Genomic DNA, 24886 nt, shown 5'->3' with positions numbered 1-24886 from the left:
TTGGGACATACTGATATCGACTAAAACAATCACTTGCTGTTTATCTGAAACTTGGACAGAACTGGGCACCAGCAATTTGTCTGGCTGCCTCTCCAGCAAATTCTAACATGCTAGAGTAGGAGACTGCCCAGCACAGGCCTTACCTGCTGCCCTGGTAAGTGTCAGTCTTGTGTTCACCTTTGGGTGTGCAAGGGCGGGAGGAGTGAGCAAGGTGTGACTATTGCAGCAAGAGCTGAACACAGTGCCTGTAGCAAAGCTCATGACCCCCAATGCCAGGTGCTAGTGTTTCAGCTGCCCTGCAGAGGTGGGGGCTGGGGGGCGGGTGAAGGTTGGGGGTTTGCCCAGGAAACCTGGGTGGGGAGTGCTGCATGTGTGGGCATCTAAAAAAACATACCAGAACATGTGTGTGAGCTGTGAGCATGTCGTCACAGCCCATGTTGGGGGAGATGTGCAAAAAGTTTGATTCTGATTAAACCAAGAGAATCCAGCTGCAGCACTGGAACGTAAACAGCCTTCTCGTAACCATAAACTTATTCACGGATGAACTCCAAGTTTCTGCACTTTCTTAAATGAAGAAAATTCTTTTTATAGAAAGGAAAATTGGGACATAGAAAAATGAATCTTGGTGTTAACCCAAATCTGTAACCATTGGATTTTTTTTCCAGCAAAACAAGAAAATAATAATTCAAGTTTTATCCCTGAATCTGTGTGGATGTTTCCTTTCCTGTCTTAGGTTACAGTGAAGTCGTGGATGAGTATCACCCTTCCTGTAGTCATGCGAGTAGGTCCATTGATAAATCAGGCTGGTTTTAATGGTGCCATGTTTCTATCTCCTTGAACGACAGAATAATCAGAGGAAACAATTGTCCTAGGCACAGTGGTAAAAGCCAAGGAGCCCCTTCGAGCTCCTCTAAATAGGGGAATTAGGAACCTTTGGAAACTGTTCCCTTATTTTTACGTAAAAAGAGACTGAATGCAGCTCAGGGCGTAATGGGAAGGCTTGTGCTGCATTGCAGTATCAACCCTTCGCCCAAATGCAGCTCAGGGGCAGGACTTGAGGCTAATCATTTGGGGAAGCTCTAGGGATTATTGAATTTAAGAATCCACTTGTGAGCAGGAACTGAGTCTGGGGATTTGAAACTTTGCAGCGCATGACATGAATGTCATAATGAAATGCAGACCTGAGGGGGAAAGTCATATAGTTTTTAAACTCCCAAGGCCCCTGTCACAGACGGTCCATGGGGGAATTCAGCCGATTCCTTTGTACGAGATTGATGACTTACTTCATTAGCAGTTAGCACCTGTCTCCCACAAACAGCAGGATGGAGATTTTATTTCCTCTCCCCATTGTAATAAGTATCACTCCGCCCCCTTCTCTCTTTACAGAACAAAACAAGCCTGTGCAGAATTAAAGCGTGGCTTCATAACGTACTTTGTTTATGCAAACACAGATTCAGTCGCGAGAACTTTCTACGGAGGAGCTGTCATTTACATACACAGTTCTGGGACTTTAATTTCCAGCTGGAAGGGATTTTAATAATTTCATTCAATGTAGTGGAGAGTGGTTGATATTTCAAACAAATTTCCATGAATACCGACCCAGTTCAGGGGTGCTTTTAATTCATGGCTCCAAACATTGGTATCTTCTTGGGGTGAAATCCCCACACTGAATCTCTGTGTTCTTCCTTCCCTGGGACATGGCTAGAGCTTGCTCTGTCCCCATTCACGGTTTTGTTCTGCTCTTATGTGGGTTTAGTATAAACGTAGTTAACGCTGGGCATGGGTTAAGGCAAAAAATTGTCATTTGGAGGTTAGAACAGTATTTCCCAAAGTGTAGGAAGCAAACCATTGATGTCATCAAGGATGATTTTAGCTCGGGAGGAGATGAGATACTAAATAACATCCCGCTAGGGAAGTAGTGAATCCTTTCCCAGCTCTCATTTAATCCATCTAAGAACTTTGGAGGGAAAATCTCCACCTGGAGCTGATCTGTCTTTAATTGCTGACCAATTGCCTTTTAAAAAAGCTATAAAGTGCAGTAGATAAGGGGATTAGCACAAATGAGGTAACCAGAATGTGATACCTTCTTTTATCAGCCATATGAAAGGTTGGCTTCCTTTTAGGAAACATGATTTTGGCTTCCCATGCATGATGGCATACAGGCTTATTTTAAAGGCAACTTTACTCAGGAAATGAGCCTATTTCATTATAAAAATATCAAATAAATACTCTAGCAGACAAAAATGATGACGGCAGCAGGCATACCTCTGACCTTTGGGAAACACGGGGTTAGAAGAGCAATTTCAGAACCCTGGTCCACACTGGGAAGAAAATGGGGTGATGTTTGTATTTATGGAGACTTAAGAAAGTCACTGTCGTTTGATTCACAGAACCTTCCCCTGAACGACCCGCACCACCCAAGGCTCTGTCTTCATAGAAGCCGAGCTGGGGGATCCCCAGCTGATGTGGGTGGAGACCAGGGTTCTTTTCACTGCCAGTTTAACAAGATACAGACCTTATGCCTAAAGAATTTCCTAAAGGCGAGTCCTAGCCTGGGGCTGTCCAGGTGCTTTTTCTTGGTGCCTTTAGCGTGGATCTCAGACATCTTCTGCCCGACCTGGCCATCACAGACAATTTCTGCTTTGGATGCCTTTTGGCCAATAGCAGTCACAGCTTAGAACTTTGACTTTAAACAAAATCCATTTTTTTCTGTTGTTTTTCAGTGCATTAAGACCCTTACACAATTAAGCTCTGGTGTATCACCCCCCAACCCCAACCTCAAGTGATCTTACAAATGTTTACTTTCGTAAACCCTCAAAGACACTTTGGTACAGTGCCTACGTAGGCAGTGCATTCCGCACACACATGGGTCTACCACAAGGCACTCTGTAAATGAGCTGGGTGAACACAACTCCATCTTCTGTCCTCAGTGAGAGGACGTTTAAGCTCTAACTACACAACAGAGGAAAAAAATGTTCCAAATCAGAAAGAAGACACAGTCCTACTTGATAGTTTCAAGTATCTAAATGTTTTTACCCCATGAGAAAGAATAAAATACCTGAAAACAAATGATTAATTTTTGTATCCTGGTCTCAGTGCAAATACTGCCATTGATGGCTTCCATCCTCAAGCTGATCTCCTTTTATTTCATGTCAGAAATTTCGGGGAGGCACTGTGGCCCACAACAATTTTTACTGACTTCTAGATGGGCAGACTTCCAGGGAAAAGAAGTTTCTAGTGTGAATTAGTCCATGAAGCCAAAGGGCACATGCATGTGTGTGAGTGGATGAGAGTGTGTGTGGATGAGTGTGTAATGTGTGTGTGTGGGGGGGTTAGGGGGACCTCAGAACTGAAATAGGCCAACTACAATCATTCAGAATTATTGACTCAAGTTACAAACAGCAAAGGATTTTTGCGGGGGTACATAGTGTGCTAAAAAACCCCAGGACCAAATGTGAAGACAGACAAGTGGTGTAGATTTTTCCAAAGCATGAGTCAAAGAGCTTCAGTAGAAAACATGTAAAAAAGGCAAAGTATGAGATGCAGTTTGTAGAAGGAGGTCGGTGTGTGGGGTGCGGGGATTGTCTGGGAGGAGGTCTGTGTATGTGTTTGGGGGTGTGGGAGGATTGTTTGGGACAGCCCATCTCCACTGGTATGACCCATACTCTGAGCAGGACAGTGAAACTTTACCACCTAGCTAGGTTGCATTGGGACCCCATTCTGGGTTGGGCAAAGCCTGGGTGCCAGAGCTGCTGAAGATGGTGTAACTGGTCTCTGGGAAAGTCAGACAACACCCCCCACCCCCACTTTGTAGAGCCTATGGTGCTGACTCAGCAACTTCAAACAATCAAGACACAGGCCCAAAAGGGAAACAACCATTCATTGAACTTGACCTTAGCTGCCCTGGAGCAAATGAATTATTTTATAGGAAAGCATTTGTAAATGACCAAGATATACCCTTTGCTTTTTTCTCCCCAATGGAAGAAGAATATTCCAGAGGAACCAATCAATATAAAGGTAATCTTTTTCAATCTCCCTTGCGGTAATTATGGAAATCGGGATACAGACATTTGAATAGAGTTCTGGGACCTCTGGGCATTGTCATATCTGCAGTCACTGCTGGGACTGGGGAGATAGAATTTTCCTTATCCCAGTTTTATAGATGTCGAGATTTGGGTTCAGACAGGTTAGGAGCACTTGGCTATGGAATGGCAGGGTTGGGGTGTCTGCAAGTTCTCCTAAGACTAATTCCAAGATTCCCTCCTACGTTGGCCTCTCCAAATACGAACAGCAGATGTATTGGGCTGGCCAAAGCCTTGATTTGGCCCCAATGTCTTTGGCACTTGCAGTGATTGAAAGAAAAACACGAGACACTTATTTGTCACTAAGTTAGACTTTCCCCATGATTCCCGTGAAATCTGAACCATATGTTTTCTAGAGATAATCAGTTCTGTCAAGTGGGAAGGGAAAACCTCTCTAGGAAGCAGTTGTTCCAAACAAAAGTTACTTTAAGAGGAACCAGCTGAGTTTCTAGGATGACAGTGAAACACTTTGGCTGTCTCGGGCATCCCAAGTCCTTCGCCCTTCCTTCCTCTGGCAAGGGTCCAGTAGTGACCATCTCAATTCACCAAACAATTCCCTTTCTCGTGGACATAGAATTTTTTCAAATTCCATACAAAACCCAAACCACACTTTTTAAAAAAACCAAAACTATAACAGCTAAGGTCCACTTTAAATTGAGTCTCACCTCTCTCTCATTTCCAGTGAATTATTTTTACTATCTTCTCTAAGTCTCTCTACACACAACTAAAAAGACTAAGATGATATATAATTATTAGCATTCTGTTCTTACTCTATATAAGAAATTGATTATTGTGACATGAGTTAGCTTCGATTGGCAAGTATATCAAGCTTCCCACTAAAATATTCATTAAAATAGCATTAACATAAATGAAACATTTTAAGGACAATCTAACAGCACTATTAAAATGATAAATATATACACTAAATATATACCCTATTAAATATATACACTATTATATATTATTGTATATACATAAATATATACACTATTAAAATGATAAATATATAGGAGTATATAGATAGATGTACACACAAATAAAATTTTAAAAATCAGCAACAAAGAAGCAGAAACAAATCCAAATCCAACTCTACATACAAACCCAAACATAAACATAGTTTAAACCACCTACCGGGTCTTCCAGATCTTTTTTTGCTTCAGCTTTATTAGGCGAGACCTGAAAAGTTTGAGAAAAATGTTAGAAATCATAGCTCTTGTGGATGATTTTATGTCATAGGTACATGGAATTTTTAGAGTGACTCAGTTTACTATACAGGTAAAGAATGTAATGAGACATCCTGAGTTCAGTAGAAATCCTCAGACTAGGTATGCAGGAGTTTAAATCAATATTTTATAATGAAATGCATCCGGGTTTATACATCCACAGAGAACCTGACCACATTCAAAACTGTCTCCCAGAAAGCCACAGCCTTTCCATCATTTCTGCCTGACCCAAGCAAGCACACAGACCTTTGGTGTCTGCGTTTGTGGTTGTGCTGTTGACTTTTGCTGTTTTACATTTTGAAGTCAGTCTTGGTTTTTGGAAACAGCCCAAACACATCTAGAGCTGTCTGAATGATGCCTTCATTCATTCAGCCCTTTATGAGGGTCTGCTTTGAGCCAGACTGTGGACTCTGCCCGGCAGAGTTAGCATGAGTCAGCCAGGCGAGACATAGCCCCTGCCTCCAATTAAAATGGCAGATTGAGATGTAACAAGATAGAAAGTGAGTTCCCTTTTATTTGCTGTTGGAGTGGCCAAGCGGGTCAACAGCTTAGGGGAGCCATTGATCAGTCATTTCATGACCTATGGCCATTAGACATGCGTGGCGGTAGGGACCCACATGACAAAGCTTGTGTCCCAATTTGGGCGCCTCTCCTTAGCGGGTTCTCAACCCCAGGCTCCCTCATGGGGAATCCCATGTAATACAATTTCCTTATGGAGCCCACCTTGTCATGTTCTCCAGTGTTCCAGCTGCAGGATGTCAGCACAACAGCACTCAATACTCATTCTTTGGAGAATTAATACAACTATTGAGCAATACAATGGAGGGCAAAGGAAGGCAACGACTTACCAGCGTTTTAAAGAAGCTCATGATGGGATTATTCTCTGTTATGTTTGTTATCTGGGGATCCTCCTTTACAGCCTCCAATTCTTCTGGGTCCCCAGGAAGAGAGTCACTCAAAGCGGCGATTTCCTGTCCTCCTCTGCCCTCCCTGTCAACTATGTCCTAGGATCAGAACAGAGTTTTCACAGTTGTACTTGTTGAATGTAACTCTCCAAGTAATGTTTTTGCTTCGCTCTCTTTCTCTCTTTCTTTATTTACCCCCTAATTCCAGCCATACTTCTTCTGCCCACGGGTGCATAGAACAATCAGGAGCTTATGAGAGTCACTCTTCCCCTACCCCCCCCTTCTAACATACTCAGCATTCGCTGTTGGTTGGAGGAACATTGTTGGTGTCAGAGGGTAACAAGCAGCAGCGCACGTTGCATTCCAGACAAAAACCCTTTCTCCCAATTGTGCAAAGAGACTATATACGATGCTCACATTTTCCATCTCTGTGGTCTCCTAGTCTAATGCCTTGTTCATGATCTCCAGAGACACCTCTCACGAGTTTTCCACAACCGCCATTGTGGATGTCCCCATAGTGAATGCTAGTATCTTAAAAAAGTATTCAAGGTGTTAAGTCTCAGCACTATGAAGCTACCGGCAGCCACTGCAGCATGAGTTCGATCCCCGGCTGACCCACAGGGCATAGCCGACCTCTCCTGCCTCACCTGCTGCTCCCCTCAGCAGTGTATTTCAGTAGATCCACCTGTTCTTATCGCCACTCTGTCTCTGGTGAATCCTCTCACCCCCTGCACCTCTGGCCTACACCCCAGTGCTTGTATGCAGAAATAAATAAATCTTAAAAAAATAAAAAGTACTCAAGTTTTTTCAAGTAAGATGGAATCTGGGAGTATTCTGGATGGGCTGGATGCATTCTGAACCAGTCCTGCTTTATCTCCACTCCCAAGAGCCGGGCCAAACCACGGTTATCCCTCTGCCTTGTCTGGGAGCACTGCATTGTGAATCCCTGATTTTATGCTTCCTCTTCTGAGGCTGGCAGTTTCTGGAAACCCAGTGTAAACAGATATGGATTGACTCCCCCAACCAGAATAATGTTTTAATTCAGTTGCATGACTATGTTTTCAGCACAGCATGTACACAGTGCTGGCTCTTTTTTAAGCTAATATAATTCTGAACAAGGCCACCAATTTTCATATATCATCATTCATTATAGAATAATACACAATGGGACTCCCTGGTGGCGCAAGGGGTTAAGACGCAACCTATGAAACTGTCCGCAGTTACTGCAGCATGAGTTCCATATCCGGCCAGGGAGCTACCCACATGGCTCAGCAGACCTCTCCTGTCTCCCTGCTGCTCCCCTCGGCAGTATACTTCGGTCAATCTGCCTGTTCTGTTCCGCACTCTGGTGAGTCCTCTCACCCCCCACACCTCTGGCTTGTACCCTAGTTCTTATATGCATAATTAAATAAATCTTAAAAAAAAGAATAATACGCAATGGCAAATATGATGCATGTATAACACGCAAACTACTCAACTCATCATTTAATCCTAACAACTTTCGGAGACCAGTATTACAACAAAACATTTTTCAGACATGAAATGAAGCTCAGAGAGGTCAGAACACTTGTCTGAGGACACACAGGGGACATGAGAGGGACATGTCTGGGAATTCTAACCAGGTTGGCCAGAATGAACATCTTCAGTGCTAGAAATCCTTAGGCCTGAACACCAGGGTAGATATAAGCCCATCTCAGTCTCTTCAGGTGACTATAACCAAACAGACTGGGTGGCTTGGACACAACGGAATTCATTCCTCAGTCCTGAAGCCTGGGAAATCCAAGATTAAGGTGTGGGCACATTTGGTGTCTGGTGAGCACCCCCTCCTGGTTCACAGGCGGCCATCTTCTCACTCTAACCTCACGTGATGGAAGGAGCCAATGATCTTTCCAGCATCTTTTCTTTATTGCATTACTTTGGAGTAATGTTGGTTTACAACACTGCCCAAGATTCAGAGGTTCAACTCCATACCACTGCAGAGTGTTTCACGCCACCACATCCACATCCAGTACCCAAGCTCCCAAAGACCTCAGCTCAGTCCACTGGGCCACCTCCTGGCTCTGGGCTTTCTTCTTTAAGTGCTCTAATCACATTCCTGAGGGCAGCACCCTCGTGACCTCCTAAAGGGTCCCCCTGTCAACACCCTTTAGGAGGGGGGTCGGTTTCAACATATTAATTTTGGAGGGGACACAAACATCCTATCTGTGACAAGCAGTAGCACTTGATGTCACAGAGATGAAATCCAGGTTCTGGAAAGCCAAGGTCTTCATGAGGAGTGAATATACTTACACAGTGTCCCCCACTTCTCAGAAGTTTCACAGTTGGCAAGTGGAACCTTTACCTACTTTTGCCCGTCCAGCGTTCCTTTCTCCCGGTGATGACAGAATTCTGCTTATCCCTGGCGACTGCTGCTCTTCCACTCCATCCCTGTAAAGTTTCTGGCCCCTTTTCTTGTACTGACCCCTAGGTCACACTACTGTAATGCCAGTGACCTTCTTGCTATTTTTTGAACAGGGTCTGTGGATCTTTGCACCTGATTCCTGCCTGCTGAGCACTCTACCTACTCCCTTCCAGTCTTTTCTTCAAATGTCACAGTTTTATTGAGGTCCTTCCTTATCACCCTATTTTATTTAAATTGCCATAACTCTCGCCCCACCCAATGCATCCTATGGCCCCTAATGGCCTCATTTTTCATTTGCTGGCATATTTCACTTCTAACATCACAGGTTCTTTTTTTTTTTAATAATAAATTTTATTTTTATATTCCCCATACAGTTGCAACCCCCCCTTTCTGATCCCAATCCCTCCCCTCCCGCCCCCCACCCCCCCAAAAGTGTCTCTGTTTCATAGTTTTTGTTGATTCTGATTTTCACTTTCTTATAGTTATTCATTTTCCTGGTCCCTTATTTAAGTTTTCTAGATTCCTGCTATGAGTGAGACCATCCGGTATTTTTCTTTTTCTTTTTGGCTTATTTCGCTGAGCATGATCCCTTCCAGCACCATCCATGTTGCTGCAAATTGCATGTGCTTATCTTTTTTGAATGCTGAGTAATATTCCATGGTGTATATGTACCACATCTTCTTGATCCCGTCATCTATTTTTGGGCATTTGGGTTGTTTCCAAAGCTTAGCTATTGTAAACTAACATCACAGGTTCTTAAGCAGGGATAATCTCCTCTCTCCCCCAGGACAAGTGATACTGACTGGGGACATATTTTGGTTGCCACAAATAGATGATAAAACTTGGGATTCGGCTAAACATCTGAAGGGTAAAGAAAATATCAGGCTTTTCTGCCCTTCCGCCATCAGGATAGATGATGGATCCTTGTCCTGAATGCATGCCTGATGGCGGGCACCTGGAATAGGGTGTGGGCATAGGTAGATGGGATTCAGCTGAGCTAAGACTGTGCTTTTAAGGGTGGCGTCACGGGGACGCCAGGAGCAGCAGTAGAAGCCGAAGCCGAAGCCGAAAGAGAAGCCGAGAAGCAGCAGAATGAACGCTAGAGAGCCCAGATAGAGTGACGACTTGCTGGGGGCTGGGAGGCCTGCCAGCCTCCCAGTCCCCCAGCCAGCAGCCCTGCCTGCCACGTACCCGCTGAACCCCAATAAAAAACCTGCAAAACCAATGAGGACTCTGACTCCTCCTTTACCCGGTCTGCATGGGATCAGAAAACCTGCACTGTGGCCTGTCCTGCCTTTACAACATCCTACAAGGCACAGGACAGAGAATTCCCCGCCCCAAATATCAGGAGTGCCGGGAGAAACCCTGTAGCGCATAAAAAATGTAACTGATTCATTCTGCTTTTGTTTCTCTCCCCTGACTAGAATACAAAGCAGAGAAGGGAGGAATGTTTGTTTTACCCTTGTGTTTTCCAGCACCTGGAATATCTTACCTAACAAAAGCTCCATAATTATCAGTGAATGAATGGCTGATCCTAGAGAGTCCATCATCAATTTGCACTTATTGCATCTTCAGACACCTTCCCTCCCCCTCCTTTTTGCAGGCTGTTTACAGGCATGTCAGCCTGCTCCAACTTGTTCTTGCAGTTCCACAATGGGGCTTTCCTCTTTTTATGAATTTTTTTGGTTTCTTTTGCAGTGTATAGTGCTGTCTTTAAACTTTTTTTCCTGCATCATCCACGCTGCGGTTCATTTTCCCCAGCCTATTTTTCACCTTAAACATTGCAGTTTTCACCGTTAGAAGCCTGAGTTTTGAAATACATCTTCTCTGTCTCTACTTAACTTTTCAAACATATGGAAGCCATTTAGACGCGTGCCTTTCATGTGCTTTCTGCCGGTGCTGCTATCTGGGTCAGGTTCAGGCTTGTTTCTCTGAGTTGAATTTTCTGAGTTATCTCTTCCTGCTTCTTGTCCCCCTGGTAATTTTGTTCACCTCCCAGCTCTGCTTCTTACAAACCAAGGACCTGAGCAGGGCCGTAGCCTCATCCTCATGTGGGATGAGTAATAATTCCTACTGCATAATTTTGTTGTCCATTTTCATGAGAAATAATGCCTGTCAGTTGCTTAGCACAGTGCCCAACATGGAGCTGACTGGGGGAAGGCTTGAGGGTAAAGCAGTGCTTGCTTTCGCCCATGGGGCCGACATTACTGAAGGATAAGGGTGGTAGAAGAATTTCAAAGAAAAGAAAATTTGTAGAAAAGGATGAGGTGGAGACAGGGCCAGGAGTGTTTGGAGGTTGCTTATTCAGTTCAGCTGAGGTAGAGGGGTGTGTAAGGCACTCCTAAGTATAAAGCCAAAGGAGATTAAAAAGATGTCAATGAGATATGGAAACAACACAAGTGTCTACAGATGAATGCACAGAGAAAAATGTCATGAGAGAGAAGGAAATTCTCTCCCATTATTAGATGAATAAATTCTGTGGAGCTAAGGACAGCCATGGTGACTACAGTAAACAATATTATACTGTATCCTTGGAAGTTTCTAAGACAGTAAACCTTAAATGCCCTCTCCACGAAAAAGAAACGGTAATTATGTGAGCTGACAGAGGTGAGCTGTTAGCTAACCCTACTGTGGCCCTCGTTTCACAATATGTATGTGCATCAAATCATCATGTTATGGACCTTAAACTTACACAATATGTCAATTATATATCAATAAAACTGGGAAATGCAATAGCATTTACAATTACATAAAAAATGAAATTCAAATCATGTACGGTATATGCTGAAAACCACACAATGCTAGTGGAAGGAATTAAGGAAGATATAAAATGGAGAGACAGACAATGTTGATAGTAAAAATTAAGTTGGGAAACTAGGGTACGATGCAGGTACAACACGGACTGGTATGTGAATTGATTTGCTATTGATAGAAGGAAATTTGGCACATGTGCAGAATAACAAATACAAGATGTACTTATTCTAGTGTGGCAATGGCAAATGTTTGCAAAAACTGTTGAACGTCATTAATAGGGTTGTGGTTAAATAAATATGGTATAGCCATTCAATGGAATAATATGCAACTCTTACAAACGAGGAAGCTATACAGATAGTAGTGTAAAGAGGAATAGAAAGAAAGCAGTGTTCTCTGGATAGATATAAAAAGCTTTAACTGGAAGCAAAAAAACATGGAATAGAGCAGAGTATATTCCCTTTTGTGTAAAAAAGGAGGAGTTAGAATTTATACTTGTATTTGCTTGGATCTACCCCCCAAAACCCTAGGAGGATACAAACAGTGATGTTGGGGGTGGCATTGGTAGACAATGATATCATTTTATAATGTCTTATTTTGAGCCAGGTGAATGTATTACCTATCAAAAATTAAAACAAAATGTGCACAACTAATTCCAAATTTTGTATAAAATCTAGAGGGACAAATTAAACACAGTGGGGAAGAGATTGCCCCAAGTCACCAGTCTGTTATCCGTGCCTTAAACATTGGGTTATTTGTACTATGCTCTTTGCCCTTAACTACAAACATGTCTTTGCTATTCTCATCAGGCCTCCAGATCATTCTGATCAAATAGAAATTTTAGACAGAAGCACAAACGTTCTCCAGGAAATACTTGGAAATGTCTTTCAAGTAAACAGATGTTCAAGGTGTAAGCTTTGTTTTTTATCTGCTGGGAAGATGCTTAGACATTTTCCCTTTCTGTTGGCTTCAAAGGGCCAACAGGCAGGAACACTAGTAAAATGATCACAATTTGTCATGATGAAAAATAATGCCGCCTTGTTATAATTTGATTGTCTGTAATAAAACCCATGTGGGACTCCTGGCATCTTCCTTCTGCTATGAGTTGTCAACAGGATGCCAGCCTCCTTTAAGCCAGATCACCAAAGTCAAACTGAATATGTAGGTTAAGGCAGGACAACCAAGACCCAGGAGCCTTGTCTGGATCCAGCCAAAGAGAAGGAAGTCGGCTCATCTTCCCCCACTGATAGACATCACCGGTTTCACCTGGAAGCTCTGTACCAAGAATCAGTGCCTGACACAGTTCACGCAGGAAAACTTGTCTGACAAACATTGAGCGGTACAGAAACTCATTACTCCTCTGCTTTCCATCTGTTAGAAATTTGAGCCAAGTGCTGCCTAGGATGAAAAGGAGAGCTGTTTCCCCTCCCACTTGGATGCCCCAGCAGCTCAGAGGGCATGGTTTGCCAGGCAACAGCGGTCTCCAGACAGCCATTAAGCCTTTACTTTTCTTCTTTCGAGAGCACAGTCACCTGCATGGAGCGATGGTCAGATTTAGAAAGAAAAATGGGGTTTTGTTAACTTTTGAAGATAGGATTTAGCCTCCAATTTGCCTAAGGGGGAAAAAAAAATGCTAAACAAGCAGGAAGGAAACCTCAGACTCCAGTCCACCAAAAACGTTTTGTGGAATTTCAAAATTTTCTAAGCCGACTGGTTTTTTTTTTTTTTACTTCGTTTTCTAAAAAAGCCAGTGTTCTTTCTAAACAAGGAATAATCACGCAAGCTCTGGATGCTGTGGTTTGGGAATTATTGTAAGTGAACACAACCTCTAAGGGAAGCTGTTGCCAGCAGCCCACTGGCTGCAGCCTCAGAGCGCGCTCTGGTGGAGCAATCAGGAAATTGCCTGGATTGCAGTATTTTCTTCTACTTAGCTTGGCAATAAATACTCTGTTCTTTTTCCTTTTATAAAATTGAGAAGATAGAAGACAAAGAATAAAAATGTAAAATGCACCCATGATCGCATTACTGAAAAACAACTACTAACATATTGTGCATTTTCATTGCACACCCTCTGGGAGGAGCATCGACACCTGTGGAAGGCAGCCTTTTACACAGTTTAGAAACCTGCTCTCCGACTGTCAGTCATGTTTACGATCCTAGTAGAGGGTGTTCTCTGCCAGCATGAAATCCTTCCTATTGGATCATTCCCAACTTTTCTCTTACAGACGATGCTGACTTTTTTTATTTTAATGCTGGCTTTTTAAAAAGCAGTTTGAATAAAATCTTGCTCATTTTTTCAGTTAATTCCTAGATGCCAAATTGCTCATTCAAAAGCATGTGTATTTTATGACTTTCACCTGTGTCCTGCTCGGGTACCACGGGGGAACCAAGCTTCCTAGCCATCCAGGCTGTTGATTAAAAGTGACCAGACTTCAGAGGCAATCAAAAACATGAAAATGGATACATGAAACCAAGATCTTTATCGGCCTCTGACGTGTCTCCAAGAAGGGTAATTTAAACAGCATGACACAGATCTAAAGCACTCCACCTATCGGCCTTCCTGCCTTTTTGGGGGAAGAGAGAAGCACCTTGGTCCACTTAAGCTGCATATACTAATTGAATCAAGCTAGGACGGACTAATAACCCAGCCTGATGCTCTTCATTGTCAACCATAAGATCACCTGCTTCCATACTCCACAGTCATAACTTCAGGATATTAAAAACACATCTCACATCTTGGCAGAAATCTAACACAGGGTCTTTACACGGTCGAGCCTTTTCCATCCACCGTGTTGGCTGATGCAGACATGTTATATTTATAAGATTAAATAAACCAGCTGTTTGGTATAGCCATAGGTAGAAGGGTAGAAGGAAATCTATCAAAGAAAGCAATTCACGCTTGCTTCTTATAAATAAGGGCTTCCCATTTTCTCTCTCAGCAACTCCTCCACTGGAAGGGAAGTGAATTTGTCAACTTGATTTCCAATGGCAAGTGAAATGTGGCTAAAGAATTAAGCAATAAAAGGTTCTTTTCGTGCTTCTTTTTTTTTTTTTTTTGGCAGCAGTCATTTCTTTGGGGATATTTCTAAGGACACACGAGTTGGCATGCTCTTAAATAAAGCCTGTGTGTGTGTATGATAGAAAAAGGAAAAGCATATTTGCTGTGGGCAAAGAGTGGGTGGGGCATGATTCCCAGTTCAAACCAAATAGGAGAAAAGGGATTTGTGGGAGAGTCCTCCAACCCGTACAAGCTCCAGACTGATAATGGCATTTCACATTTATTAGAGGAAAATATCCAACAATTAAAAAAAACTGACTCAAAACACAAAGCTAATAACCCATAGCCTAGAACATGTTTGCCATCTGTTTAACAAACACGTCCCAATAGTGAGAACACTGCTTTGAATGCTGCCAAAATTAGGCTGCAGACTTCCTAAGAATTGTTTGTTCTTGTGCAGAAAAAGAAAAAAAGTCACCTTTTCCCTGAATGTTTAGCTTAGACCCAACTCCCTCCAGATTCTACCTCTTCCCCAGTGTTAAATATCAGTCTCCTCTCCAGTCTATACTTGCTAAGACTCTACTTCATCCGCAGTAAGCACTCAAATGTTTGTTGAGTGAATACATGAAAATGGCTGAAATTACATGAAATCTACCTGACTGTAGACTTCCTGGATGGATTGGCAGTTTATTAGCCACAGGGTCAACTAAGTAGTTGCAAATTGTGGTAAATGCTACAAGTAAAATGGCAGGCACTGGAAACCTCTCACTCTGCTACAGAAGATAGCAATGTACGTGTGATCACGATGGACAGGTCATGGGGCGACATATTGGGGACCCAGCAGGAGGGGTGGGGCCTTAGTGGCCAGAGAGAGAGTGTCCCATGCCCAGGGGCATTCACGACTCACATCCCATCTGGGAATAGGAGGCAGAACATCCCATGTTTCAGAAATGTCCAAAATGGGGAAAGACATTGAAATCTCATAGCTTTAGAATACTGTCAATCTGAAAATGTTACTAATTAATGAAAATGTTATTTAAAACACCATTAGGACAAATAAAACCTCTGCTGGTTTGCCGCATCCCACCAGAGGTCATTTTTCAACTCAGTCTACATGCCTAGCTCAGCGGTTCCTGGAACAGCTGCTTGGGAGATGTGTCCAGCCGAGCCGGCTGATAGCTAAATGGATGATTAAGTCTGAGAAGCACTCAGTTAAACACAGTGAAGCTGGCGAGCTTGCTGCGAGGTCCAGGAGCCGTTAGCAGGCTGGTGTCCGTGAGTCCTGAGGAGTGAGTACAAAGCAAGAGGTATTTTCCAGAAGTATTTGGTGGAGGAACCTTATTTCTACATCTGGCTTATTGGATTGATGTTCCACAAAACACTGGTTTGGGAAGCACCAAGTTTAGACATTTTAAAGCTGGAAGATGTTCTAGAATGTTCTAAGAGTTTCCTTTTTTGCACGTAGAGGCGTAGTGGCTAAGTGTGGCTACTCTAGCTCCCCCACTTTCTGGCCTCATGAGCTTAGTAATCACTTCTCTTGAGCTGGTAAACACACCATACACTCGAGCTGTGATTATAAGCTTGGAAAGAGTGACTCAGACTGGGTAACCCAAAAAGGAAAGATAACCCCAAACTCACTCTGTGGCTGAATGAATGGGGTGGGGTGGGAGGTAGGAGCAAAGTGGGGAGGGCCCCATGGTAGAGGATGCTGGGTGACTTGGTGGAGGGCCTGGGGTGGGAACAGACATCTGAAGAGGTGTGAACCTGTGCCCCTAAGTCACAGGCAGTGTTGTGAACCATTATTGCAATAAAAAATTTTTTTAAAAAATTATTTTGCAAATTCATTGTCAAAAACAATTTGCTTCATATTTCAACAATGTTAAGACGATGGCATGTGGTTAATGACTTCATAAAATACCAGATAGTGATACTAATATATGATTCTGCATAGTGCAAGTCATGCATACTCTTTGAAATCACTTTCTCTTTAAAGTCATGTCAAGCAGGGGTGACAATGACATTCAGCTGTATTCTAGCATTCTCTGGAAAGTCAGAGCAAGGTTGTGCCATCTTTATTCCTCACAGGTGCATCTAACACACATCACCACCTGCCGACAGGTGCCAGGCTCTGGGCACACCACGTACAGTCACATCCCTCAAGCAGTCACATCCCTCAAGGTCACTGTCTCCACATATCAAAGGGTGATGAAGGTAGGATAGATTCTTTCAAACTTCACACTGCGACTATTCACAGGATAGGAAAATAATTTGGTGAGTCAACACCACCCTCAGTCAACATCAAACAAAATAGGAGGAGAAGGAAAAAATACTAGTGTGTGTCACAATCTGTAGGTCGTGTTATGTCAAGATGTACAATCTATTTTTATGGGTCACAGTCAAAGTTAGAAAGCTAAGATCATGAGTAGATTCAAATAAATGACCATGGAGGAGACCATAAATGGTCTCTGCCAGCTTCATTCTCTTGATGATTTCCCGATATACAGTTGGGAAGAGAGATGGACCTGGTTTCTATCTGTGGCAAATCATCTTTCTTGGCAGAGCCTGCGATCTACTGCACAATCTCGCCTGCTTTGACACAGATGTGGGACTTGTTTTAGCCACCAGCTAGAGCTTAGGAAACTCCTCTTTGGCTTGATGGGACATTATGACGATATACTTGGAATTACGGTCGCCATCTTAAAACCATGAGAGGCCAAGCCTGTGATCCAAACCACAGCATGGAGGATGCTGGAGAAGACAGACAGAAGCATCCTGTGGGTGTGACAATGTTGAACTAACCAAATGCCCCTGACTTTTGGATTCTCACAATGCATGAAAAATAGTACATTCTCCTCTATAAGTCACTACTGGGAGCTTGTTGTTGTTTTTTTCTCGTAGCCAAAGACACTCTACATGATGTACCACTCAAACTCCACCATATTGGAAGACCATTAGACCTATTTCACAATTTGGAAGTATATTGTTTTATTTGCTTCCCTGCTTTGGATTATCTATATCATCTTTTATCCTTACAATAGCTCCTCAGCCTGACAGTAAGTTCCTCTTGTATGAAAACACAAAGTTTTGAAATCACCAAGTATAACAGGTTTTGGCAATTGATGGGTCAGATTGTGGTTCTTGGCTAATTTAGCTGTGTGGCTTTGGGCAAGAAACTTAACCTCTCTGAGCCCCAGTTTCCTCATCTGCTAAGTAATAATAAAAGTATCTACCTGGCGGTGTTGTTATAGGAATCAAAGCAAATAAGGTATGCTGAAACAGTAGGAATGACATGCTACACAGTAGGAATGACACACCACTACCAGTAGGAAGGATGAGCAATTAAAAATGGGATAATTATCATTTTTGTCTCTACCAGTTGGCTCATTAGCAGTAGACTCTGAACTCATAACCAGGGCACTCAGTCTCCCAACACCTCTGCTGTGCATACATTTCTTATTGGATGTTTCTTAGTACTAAATTCAAATGAATCCTAAAGATTATAAGGTGATAGTTGAGAACGTTGCTCACTCGCAAACATGCATCATTTGAGATGACTTTTCCCTCTGTCCTGGCAAAATCTTTTGGGAGGTTAATTCTCTCGACATGTTGAAATGGTATGGTCTTGTGGACATCAGGCAAGCAAAACAAAGTAGAAAAATCCAGTTTATAACTCATTTGGCTGCCTGACATTGGAAGGAGTAGGTGGTTCTTATTTTAAATTTTAACTTGAGATGAAGTTGGTGCTTCCAATTTGCACATACTAACATATTCCACTGGCGCTTTCTCACATTAATATTATTCTGTTTTGTCTAGTTATGACCATATTGCACAAGTTTCAAAATATTGGTTAAAAACACAGCATTGAGCAGTAATGTGCTTTGGAAATAGACAATTCTTTTCCAGCTGTGTAACTTGAAGTGATCTGGTGTCTCTGAAGCTTGAATTCCGGACCTGTAAAATGGTAAAAAATGTAGAGTTTGCTTGTGAATTTTGGTGTTTCATGAGATGATTCTTTCAGAGTGATTTTGTTGTCAAATTTGACCTAGAAAATAGCATGCTAAAATGCGTAAGGGGATTCATGTCCTAGAACCACCCAGGAGGGGGGCATCCGATCAGCTTCATGGAACTTGGCACTTGATAGGGAAGTAGATGTTTAATAAACAGAGAGAGAGAGAGAGAGAGAGAGAGAGAGACAGGCAGATGACAATGCTTGGAAGCAGATGGTGGCTGAAGAGTTTAAGGGAATAATGCAAAATGAGTTGGAAAAATAGCCAGAGACCCTTACCTGGCAAATCAAGAAATGGGGGCTTGTGGACATAGGCATTTAAAATCTATCTCCACAATCATTTTACAAATCCTGCACCATTTTGACCCAAGTTAGGACCTAAGTCTTTCCTTAGACAGCTTTCAAATTAGATTCAATTGTGCCATCTTTGGGAGTTTTGGTGGAGGGCTACGGAAGGGAAGGGTAAAAAGAGTAAAATGTGGCATAATAAGGAAGGAGACCATGATACCAATAATAGCTAAATTTCCTTTGTTTCAAAACACATTACCTCGTGATAGATACTTTCTGTGGCTTGTCTTATTTAATTTTCATAAGTGGGGATAATATGAAAATGTGCTTGATACTAAAATAAACTATTCCCACTTTACAGATGAGGAAACTGAGGCTCAGCAAAGTCCCCCAACATCACACAGTCAGCAACAGAGAGAGAACTGAAACCAAGGCTACTTGACCGCAGTGCTTGTGTTTTCATTCCCTAGATTAAACCATGCAGAACAAGGCCCTGGAGACCTCAGTCCCTTCAATCCAGTTCTACCGTAAACATGGTGGGCAGAGGTGCCATTCACTGAGGGGATGGCGGCTGCTGTGTTGTGCTGTCAGGTGTGAAGGACGAGCTCAGTGTCAAGCTCAGTGACTCACGTGGAGATGGAGAAATCCCAGCTGACTTACGGAATTGGCAGCTGGATATGTAGGTCTGGATTTTTGGGGGAGAAGCCTACAGGTATCAAATTGGGACTTGTTAGCAGATGGCTCTATTTAACCCTTGGGGTGGGAGGGGAGCACTCCAAGGAAGTAAGTGCAGCTAGAGAAGATGGCCCAGGGCTGGAGTCTGGGGAGCTCCCATCTGCAGACAGGGGCACAGGAGGTCAGGACAGAGACCAGCGCAGGTTGAGGGAAGGGTGGGCGCTGAGTTGGGGTCACCTGCAGGTCTGGCGGGATGAGAACTGAGATGCCCCTGGCTGGCAGCTGCAGTGAGAGGTCAGGGAGGACAGGAGCAGGTTTTATAGAGGATGAAAACCTGAAAGGAGTGAGTTCAAGAGTGAAGGGGAGAAGAGGAAGTTAAGAGTTTTTCTTATTATCTGTCACCTGAATGAATTTGAGGCTCAATGTGCTTTGCAATGACAACCTTCCCTAAAAAATGATTCTTAGTAGGGATTCCCTGGTGGCCTAGGGGGTAAGTCTCAGTACTGTTACCACTGTGGCCTGAGTTCAATCCCTGGCCAGGAGGCTGACCCACATGACGCAGCAGACCTCTCCTGTCTCCCCGCTGCTCCCCTCAGCGGTGGATTTCAGTAGATCCGCCTGTTGTGCTCCCCACTCTGTCTCTGGTGAATCCTCTCACCCTGACACCTCTGTCCTGCACCCCAGTTCTTGTATGCATAAATGAAAAAAATAAATAAATGTCTCTTAGTAGCTTGCATGGCCTTGGAAGAACTGGGGCCAGGCATGATTTAGCTTTTAAATGCTTTGCACAGAGTGGGTGGTTTTAAATAATAATTGCAGAATTTAATTAACTTGTAGAAGAAAAAGAAATCTCGCAAATGAAATCTCACAAATCTGTTCTGGGCAACACTTGAAGCACCTCCACCAACCCCCAACATGAAGACACTTCTGGAGGCACCGACTGACCACAGAAATCTAGTGTTTTTTTTTTTAAACTGATAACGGTCAAGCTTTCATTATTTGACCAATTTTTTGGCAATGAATCTCTTAAATGCATATCTTATAGCTCTGATTCAGTTGTTGGGGGCAGAGAAAAATAAAAAATATCTCATCCCTGCCAACACTTTGGTTTGTGTGAATCACAGCTCAGTGGAACCTTTCAGGCGTATAATTTATCTTTTCTTTGGCCTATGTAGTAAATGCTTCATTTGTTCATGAATTCTGGCCTTGTTTTAATTATGCTATGCTCTGAATGTAGTTTTATAAGGCACAAAAATAAGATTGTCGTTCTGAAAACACAGGAGATTTGTGTGTTTCCCCTCAGAATGAAATGGGGGCATCTTCTCCCAATTCACAGCCCTTGGGTTTGTGGTTGGAATTCCAATCCAGTAAGGAGAAGGCAGCCTCCCTGGGGGACAGACTCCTGTGAGGGGGCGGGGGTGGGAAGGAAGAGGGGGGACAGCTGACATGGCTGAGCCCAGGGCATAATTTACCCTAAGACTCTCAATCAATACATTGACCTCCATTTATGCACAACGCAGTGTTCCCACCAAGAAAAGCATTGATTGAGAAGTTGGATTTGTGTTCCTTTCGGGGGGCTGGATTCTCTCAATACTCATATAGAACCACTGATGTGACCCCCAAATACAGACTGTCAGCCAGGGATCAGATGAGAAACTCACAATCAGAAGGCTGTTTTTGTTGAGAAAAAGACTTTGCAGATATGTATATTTGCATATCTACGCGTTCACTGGCTGAAGGAGAAATGAATGGCTATTCATAAATTTTCTGGGGTTTGTGTGTCCAGTGCAGAATGAAGACGCCATATTTCAAATTCCATTGCTACTACCAACCCCAGCTGGAAAATCGTGGTACAACAAAAATAGATGTAGATTTTGGGGATGAATCCAAGGACTCGAACTCACTCATACAGAAAGGAAGACAAGTTGCCACGTTGGGGTCTTCTAAGAGGTTTCTATAGCTTTACACGACCACCCACCAGTGGACTCTATCAGACACCTATGTGGCCCCGGACAAGCCTCCCCTCTGATTCCAACCTCATTTTGGAATCATGCCACACCAGTGGGGGCGCTGACCTTCAGGTTTTTGATAAAGGACGCTGAGTGGAGAAAGCACAGATCTAGATTGTCTCATCAATTTTCTCAGACTAGGAGAGGATTGAGGTGCTGGGGTGCCAGGTTAGCTACATCCAGGAATGGCGATCAGATGGCTGAGTCACCAGACACCTCTCCTCAGTGGCGACATAGTAGTCCTTCCTTCTCTTCCTATAAGTAACTCAGTCTCTTCCTACCTCAGGCAATGGATGGGTTCTGCTAGCCCACGTAAAAGAGACACATGCCTATTCAAAAAATCACCATCTCAGAATGGCCTTAGGAGTCCAGAAGCAATGGTGAGTGTGAACAAGATTCTCCCCACTTGGAGTAAAATAGCAAAGGGCTTCTCAAATATTCATGCATATTGATGCTTATTTTACAGTCCTAAGACAAGGAACTATGCAGCTCTAGGGTTATACACTTGGTGGAATGTCCCAAGGGCAGGTGAGGCTAATTCTCCTGGTGTCTAGGCATCCTTGCCACGCTGGGTCTTCCCCAGGGGAGCATTTGGCAACTTGCATAATCCTATGGGGATTTGTTCCTCTGCTCTTGCTGGACAGTGTACCCCCAAAGGACCAGACAGTGTCCTGGTAATCCCTGGAATCTTTCTTCACCTGTGGCTGGCCATGTCACCTCAGTAACACGTGGTGCATCTGAAGATTCACTGTGAATTATACAGGAAGCTATTCAATTGGTCCTCAACTGTGCATTTGGGAAGTGGGCATTTGAAAGGCAATTTTTGAGACATTTGAAAGAAAATTTGAAAATCAGCTCGTAGATTCAGAACTCACACAATGAGCAAAAGTACTGATAGCAGGAAACTTATTATCTTTTCCCAATTTTACCTGCCTAGAATTTTCCACTGGTGTCTAATATTTAAAATATTATTCTTGACCCCAGTCTGGATGCATTAAAATCACAAATTGACATGATACTCATTTTCTATAAGGAAAATAATACACCTCAGAGCTTAGGACAGAGCTCAGCGTGCTACTGTAGTGCTGACTGCATCACCATCATTGCAGCCATTAGGACCCTCAAATCAAGTACATCCTCAGCCATCACACAGGCCACGTGACAAACACTGATTTTATTTTCCTGCTCCTTATCTCAACTAGAGGCACTCAATTTTATCCTCTGGTTTTGAAAAAAATACTGTTAAAAGTCCATTAACTAAGGAAACAAGTGCCTTAAAATACAATACATCAACTTCTCTTTCTCTCTTCATTCAAGGAGTTCTCTGCTTGGCTCCTCTACAAATAAACTCTGCAGGTTAAACACAAGTGTTCTTTGTAAGATCAAAAAGAACTTGCCTTTCTTTGCTCAGGAAAGTAAGCGACCATTTCAAGTGATATCTTTTAAAGAAAGATCTAGCTTTTACAAAGGTATTGCTCCAGCTTGATGGAAAATAATGAGTACATGAAAGAATCTGCCCAGAGTTTAAACTTTAGTATTTAAATGTTAGGGTAAAAGATAAAGATCCATCCAGGCTATTAGTGGCAAAAAATGAAATGTTTTCCCAACAATTGTTTACCAACGTGCTATGTGAACTGGGCTCCTGAGCCTGGAGGCTGTTGAAGTCTTTGAGACATCAACGCCATCCTGCTATTGCCTGTCCCTCCAGAAGTCACTGATGATAAATACAAGCTGTATTTATAAGCCCTCCATCTTAGATCCATGGAAAAATGAATTGATCCGTGTGTAACTCACCTCCTCTTTTCTTTTAGCTAAAGCAGATGGCACAGCTGTTACTGTTCTTCAAACAGGTACCTCTGCCACGGGAGCCTTGGGAAGGCATCAGGCTGTGAGGCACTATTTGTTCTAGAGGGATCCATGGCTTGATACCTCATCAGGGCCCCTGGGGGATTTCAGAACCACTGAGGTATGGCTGTGCGCCCCTTAGATCCCAGAGCTCATGCAAGAACCAAATGTTTGCCCCTCAAGGACTTACCGCCTCCGCAGGGACATGGTGGCTGGGGTGTCCCTGGATGCAGTCAGCCTGGTCTGGACACTCTTCGCTCTCTGCTTCCTGTCTCCTGTCACTTGGTACCTTTTCCCGTCCCTTGTCCAGTTTGAAGATTTTGTCAAAAATGCTGGCGTCCTTGGGCTTGGAGGGGGCTGCGCCCCCCGACTCAGGTGAGAGAGGTACAGGTCCCCAAGTGGCCGAGGATCCTCCGTCCGGGGCCGGGGCCTGCCCGGGGGTTTTATCCGGGGCGGGCCTGCCTGCAGCTGCTGTCGGAAGTGCCCGGCTCTCACTCGAGCCTTTGTTCCCCGCAGCTTCATTGGAGCTGACATCAGGCGTCACTGACGCCCTGGATGAATCCGTGGCTTGGTCTCCGGCACGTCCTGGTACAGACCGAGAGAGTGTCAAGAAAAAACGAGATTTAGCAGCTGGTGGCTCAGGGTTGGCCTCTCTCCCAAGATTCTCTCTGTTGGCATCTTCAACAGCGCTGAGCTCCATTGTGTCGGAGGAAGAAGTGGCCACATTATCCTGCTGGATGCTTATCCCCAAGTCGACTGTAAACACAAACATAAACAGCGGTTATTCAAGCCAGCGAGGAAATTCAAGGGTGAATAATGGACTCCGAACGTTTGATACACAAAGACCGTCGTGCCAACTGGGACTCTGGCTCTGTGGTGACCGTGCAATGCAGATGTTGGCTATCGAGCTGTCTCCTGACCCTGGTCCTGGGAGTGAGCAGTGGGAGATGAAAGTAGCAAGGCCGATGAATGGAAAAACCAGCGGCGCTCACATTAGAGAAGCGAATGGCGTGCTTTCAGCCGGCAGTCTGCAGAGTGAGGAGCTCAGGCTCTGGAGCTCAGGGTGGGTTTCCACCTTGGCCCCCTTAATAGCTGGAGCCAGATCCTTCTTTATTATGGGGTCCATCTCGTGCATGCTCGGGTGTCCAGCAGCCCCCCTGGCCCTCACCCCCTAGATTCCAGGGGTATCCTCCACTTCTGACAACCAAAAATGACCCCCGACATAACCAGTTGTCCCCTGGCGGCCAAAAAACACGTTGGAGAACTGTTGAGCTACATTATCTATTTGCATCGGAGCTACTTAATTCTATGCCTCAACTTTCTGGTAAAATGAGGCAAGAAATAGAACCAGTCTCAAAAAGTTTTAATGACGAATCCAGGAGTTGATATTCTAAAAGCACATGGAACAGTGCCTGGACTGTGTATGGGTCAGGCGTTGGCTGTTCTCAGTATTCACAAGTGAGAAACTCACCACCAGGGAGGTGAGTCCATCTTCCCTGGCCTGGCCAGCAAGCTGGTAAGGGGTAGAGTCTGGTTAGGGCAGAAATCCCACCCCCATGTGCATGTTCTGTTTATCTACATTCACTTAGATTGTTGGGAATAATGGGAGATTTTATAAGGTGATGCTCAGAAAGATTCCCTTTGAAGGAGGACTAGCAGCTGTCTGCAAAAGAAGGTGAGTTAGACCAGAGCCTGCACGGACC

General features: G+C 43.7%; 1 protein-coding gene across 1 annotated transcript in view; it reads right to left on the bottom strand.

Moving 5' to 3' along the window:
- BCAS1 (brain enriched myelin associated protein 1) overlaps window positions 1-24886 on the bottom strand; it is a gene marked incomplete at both ends in the record, with an annotated part of 58865 nt that overhangs the window by 29318 nt on the left and 4661 nt on the right. Inside the window, 4 exons of the mRNA XM_084246608.1 lie at window positions 2516-2650; window positions 5214-5258; window positions 6154-6309; window positions 23374-23939. Of these exons, the coding sequence (XP_084102734.1) occupies window positions 2516-2650; window positions 5214-5258; window positions 6154-6309; window positions 23374-23939 (902 nt within the window). The remainder of the gene's footprint in view (window positions 1-2515; window positions 2651-5213; window positions 5259-6153; window positions 6310-23373; window positions 23940-24886) is intronic.

Source organism: Talpa europaea (genome assembly GCF_964194135.1).
Source record: "Talpa europaea genome assembly, chromosome: 11".
Classification (NCBI taxonomy): Eukaryota; Metazoa; Chordata; class Mammalia; order Eulipotyphla; family Talpidae; genus Talpa; species Talpa europaea.
This window is presented reverse-complemented; position numbering and strand designations above follow the sequence as displayed.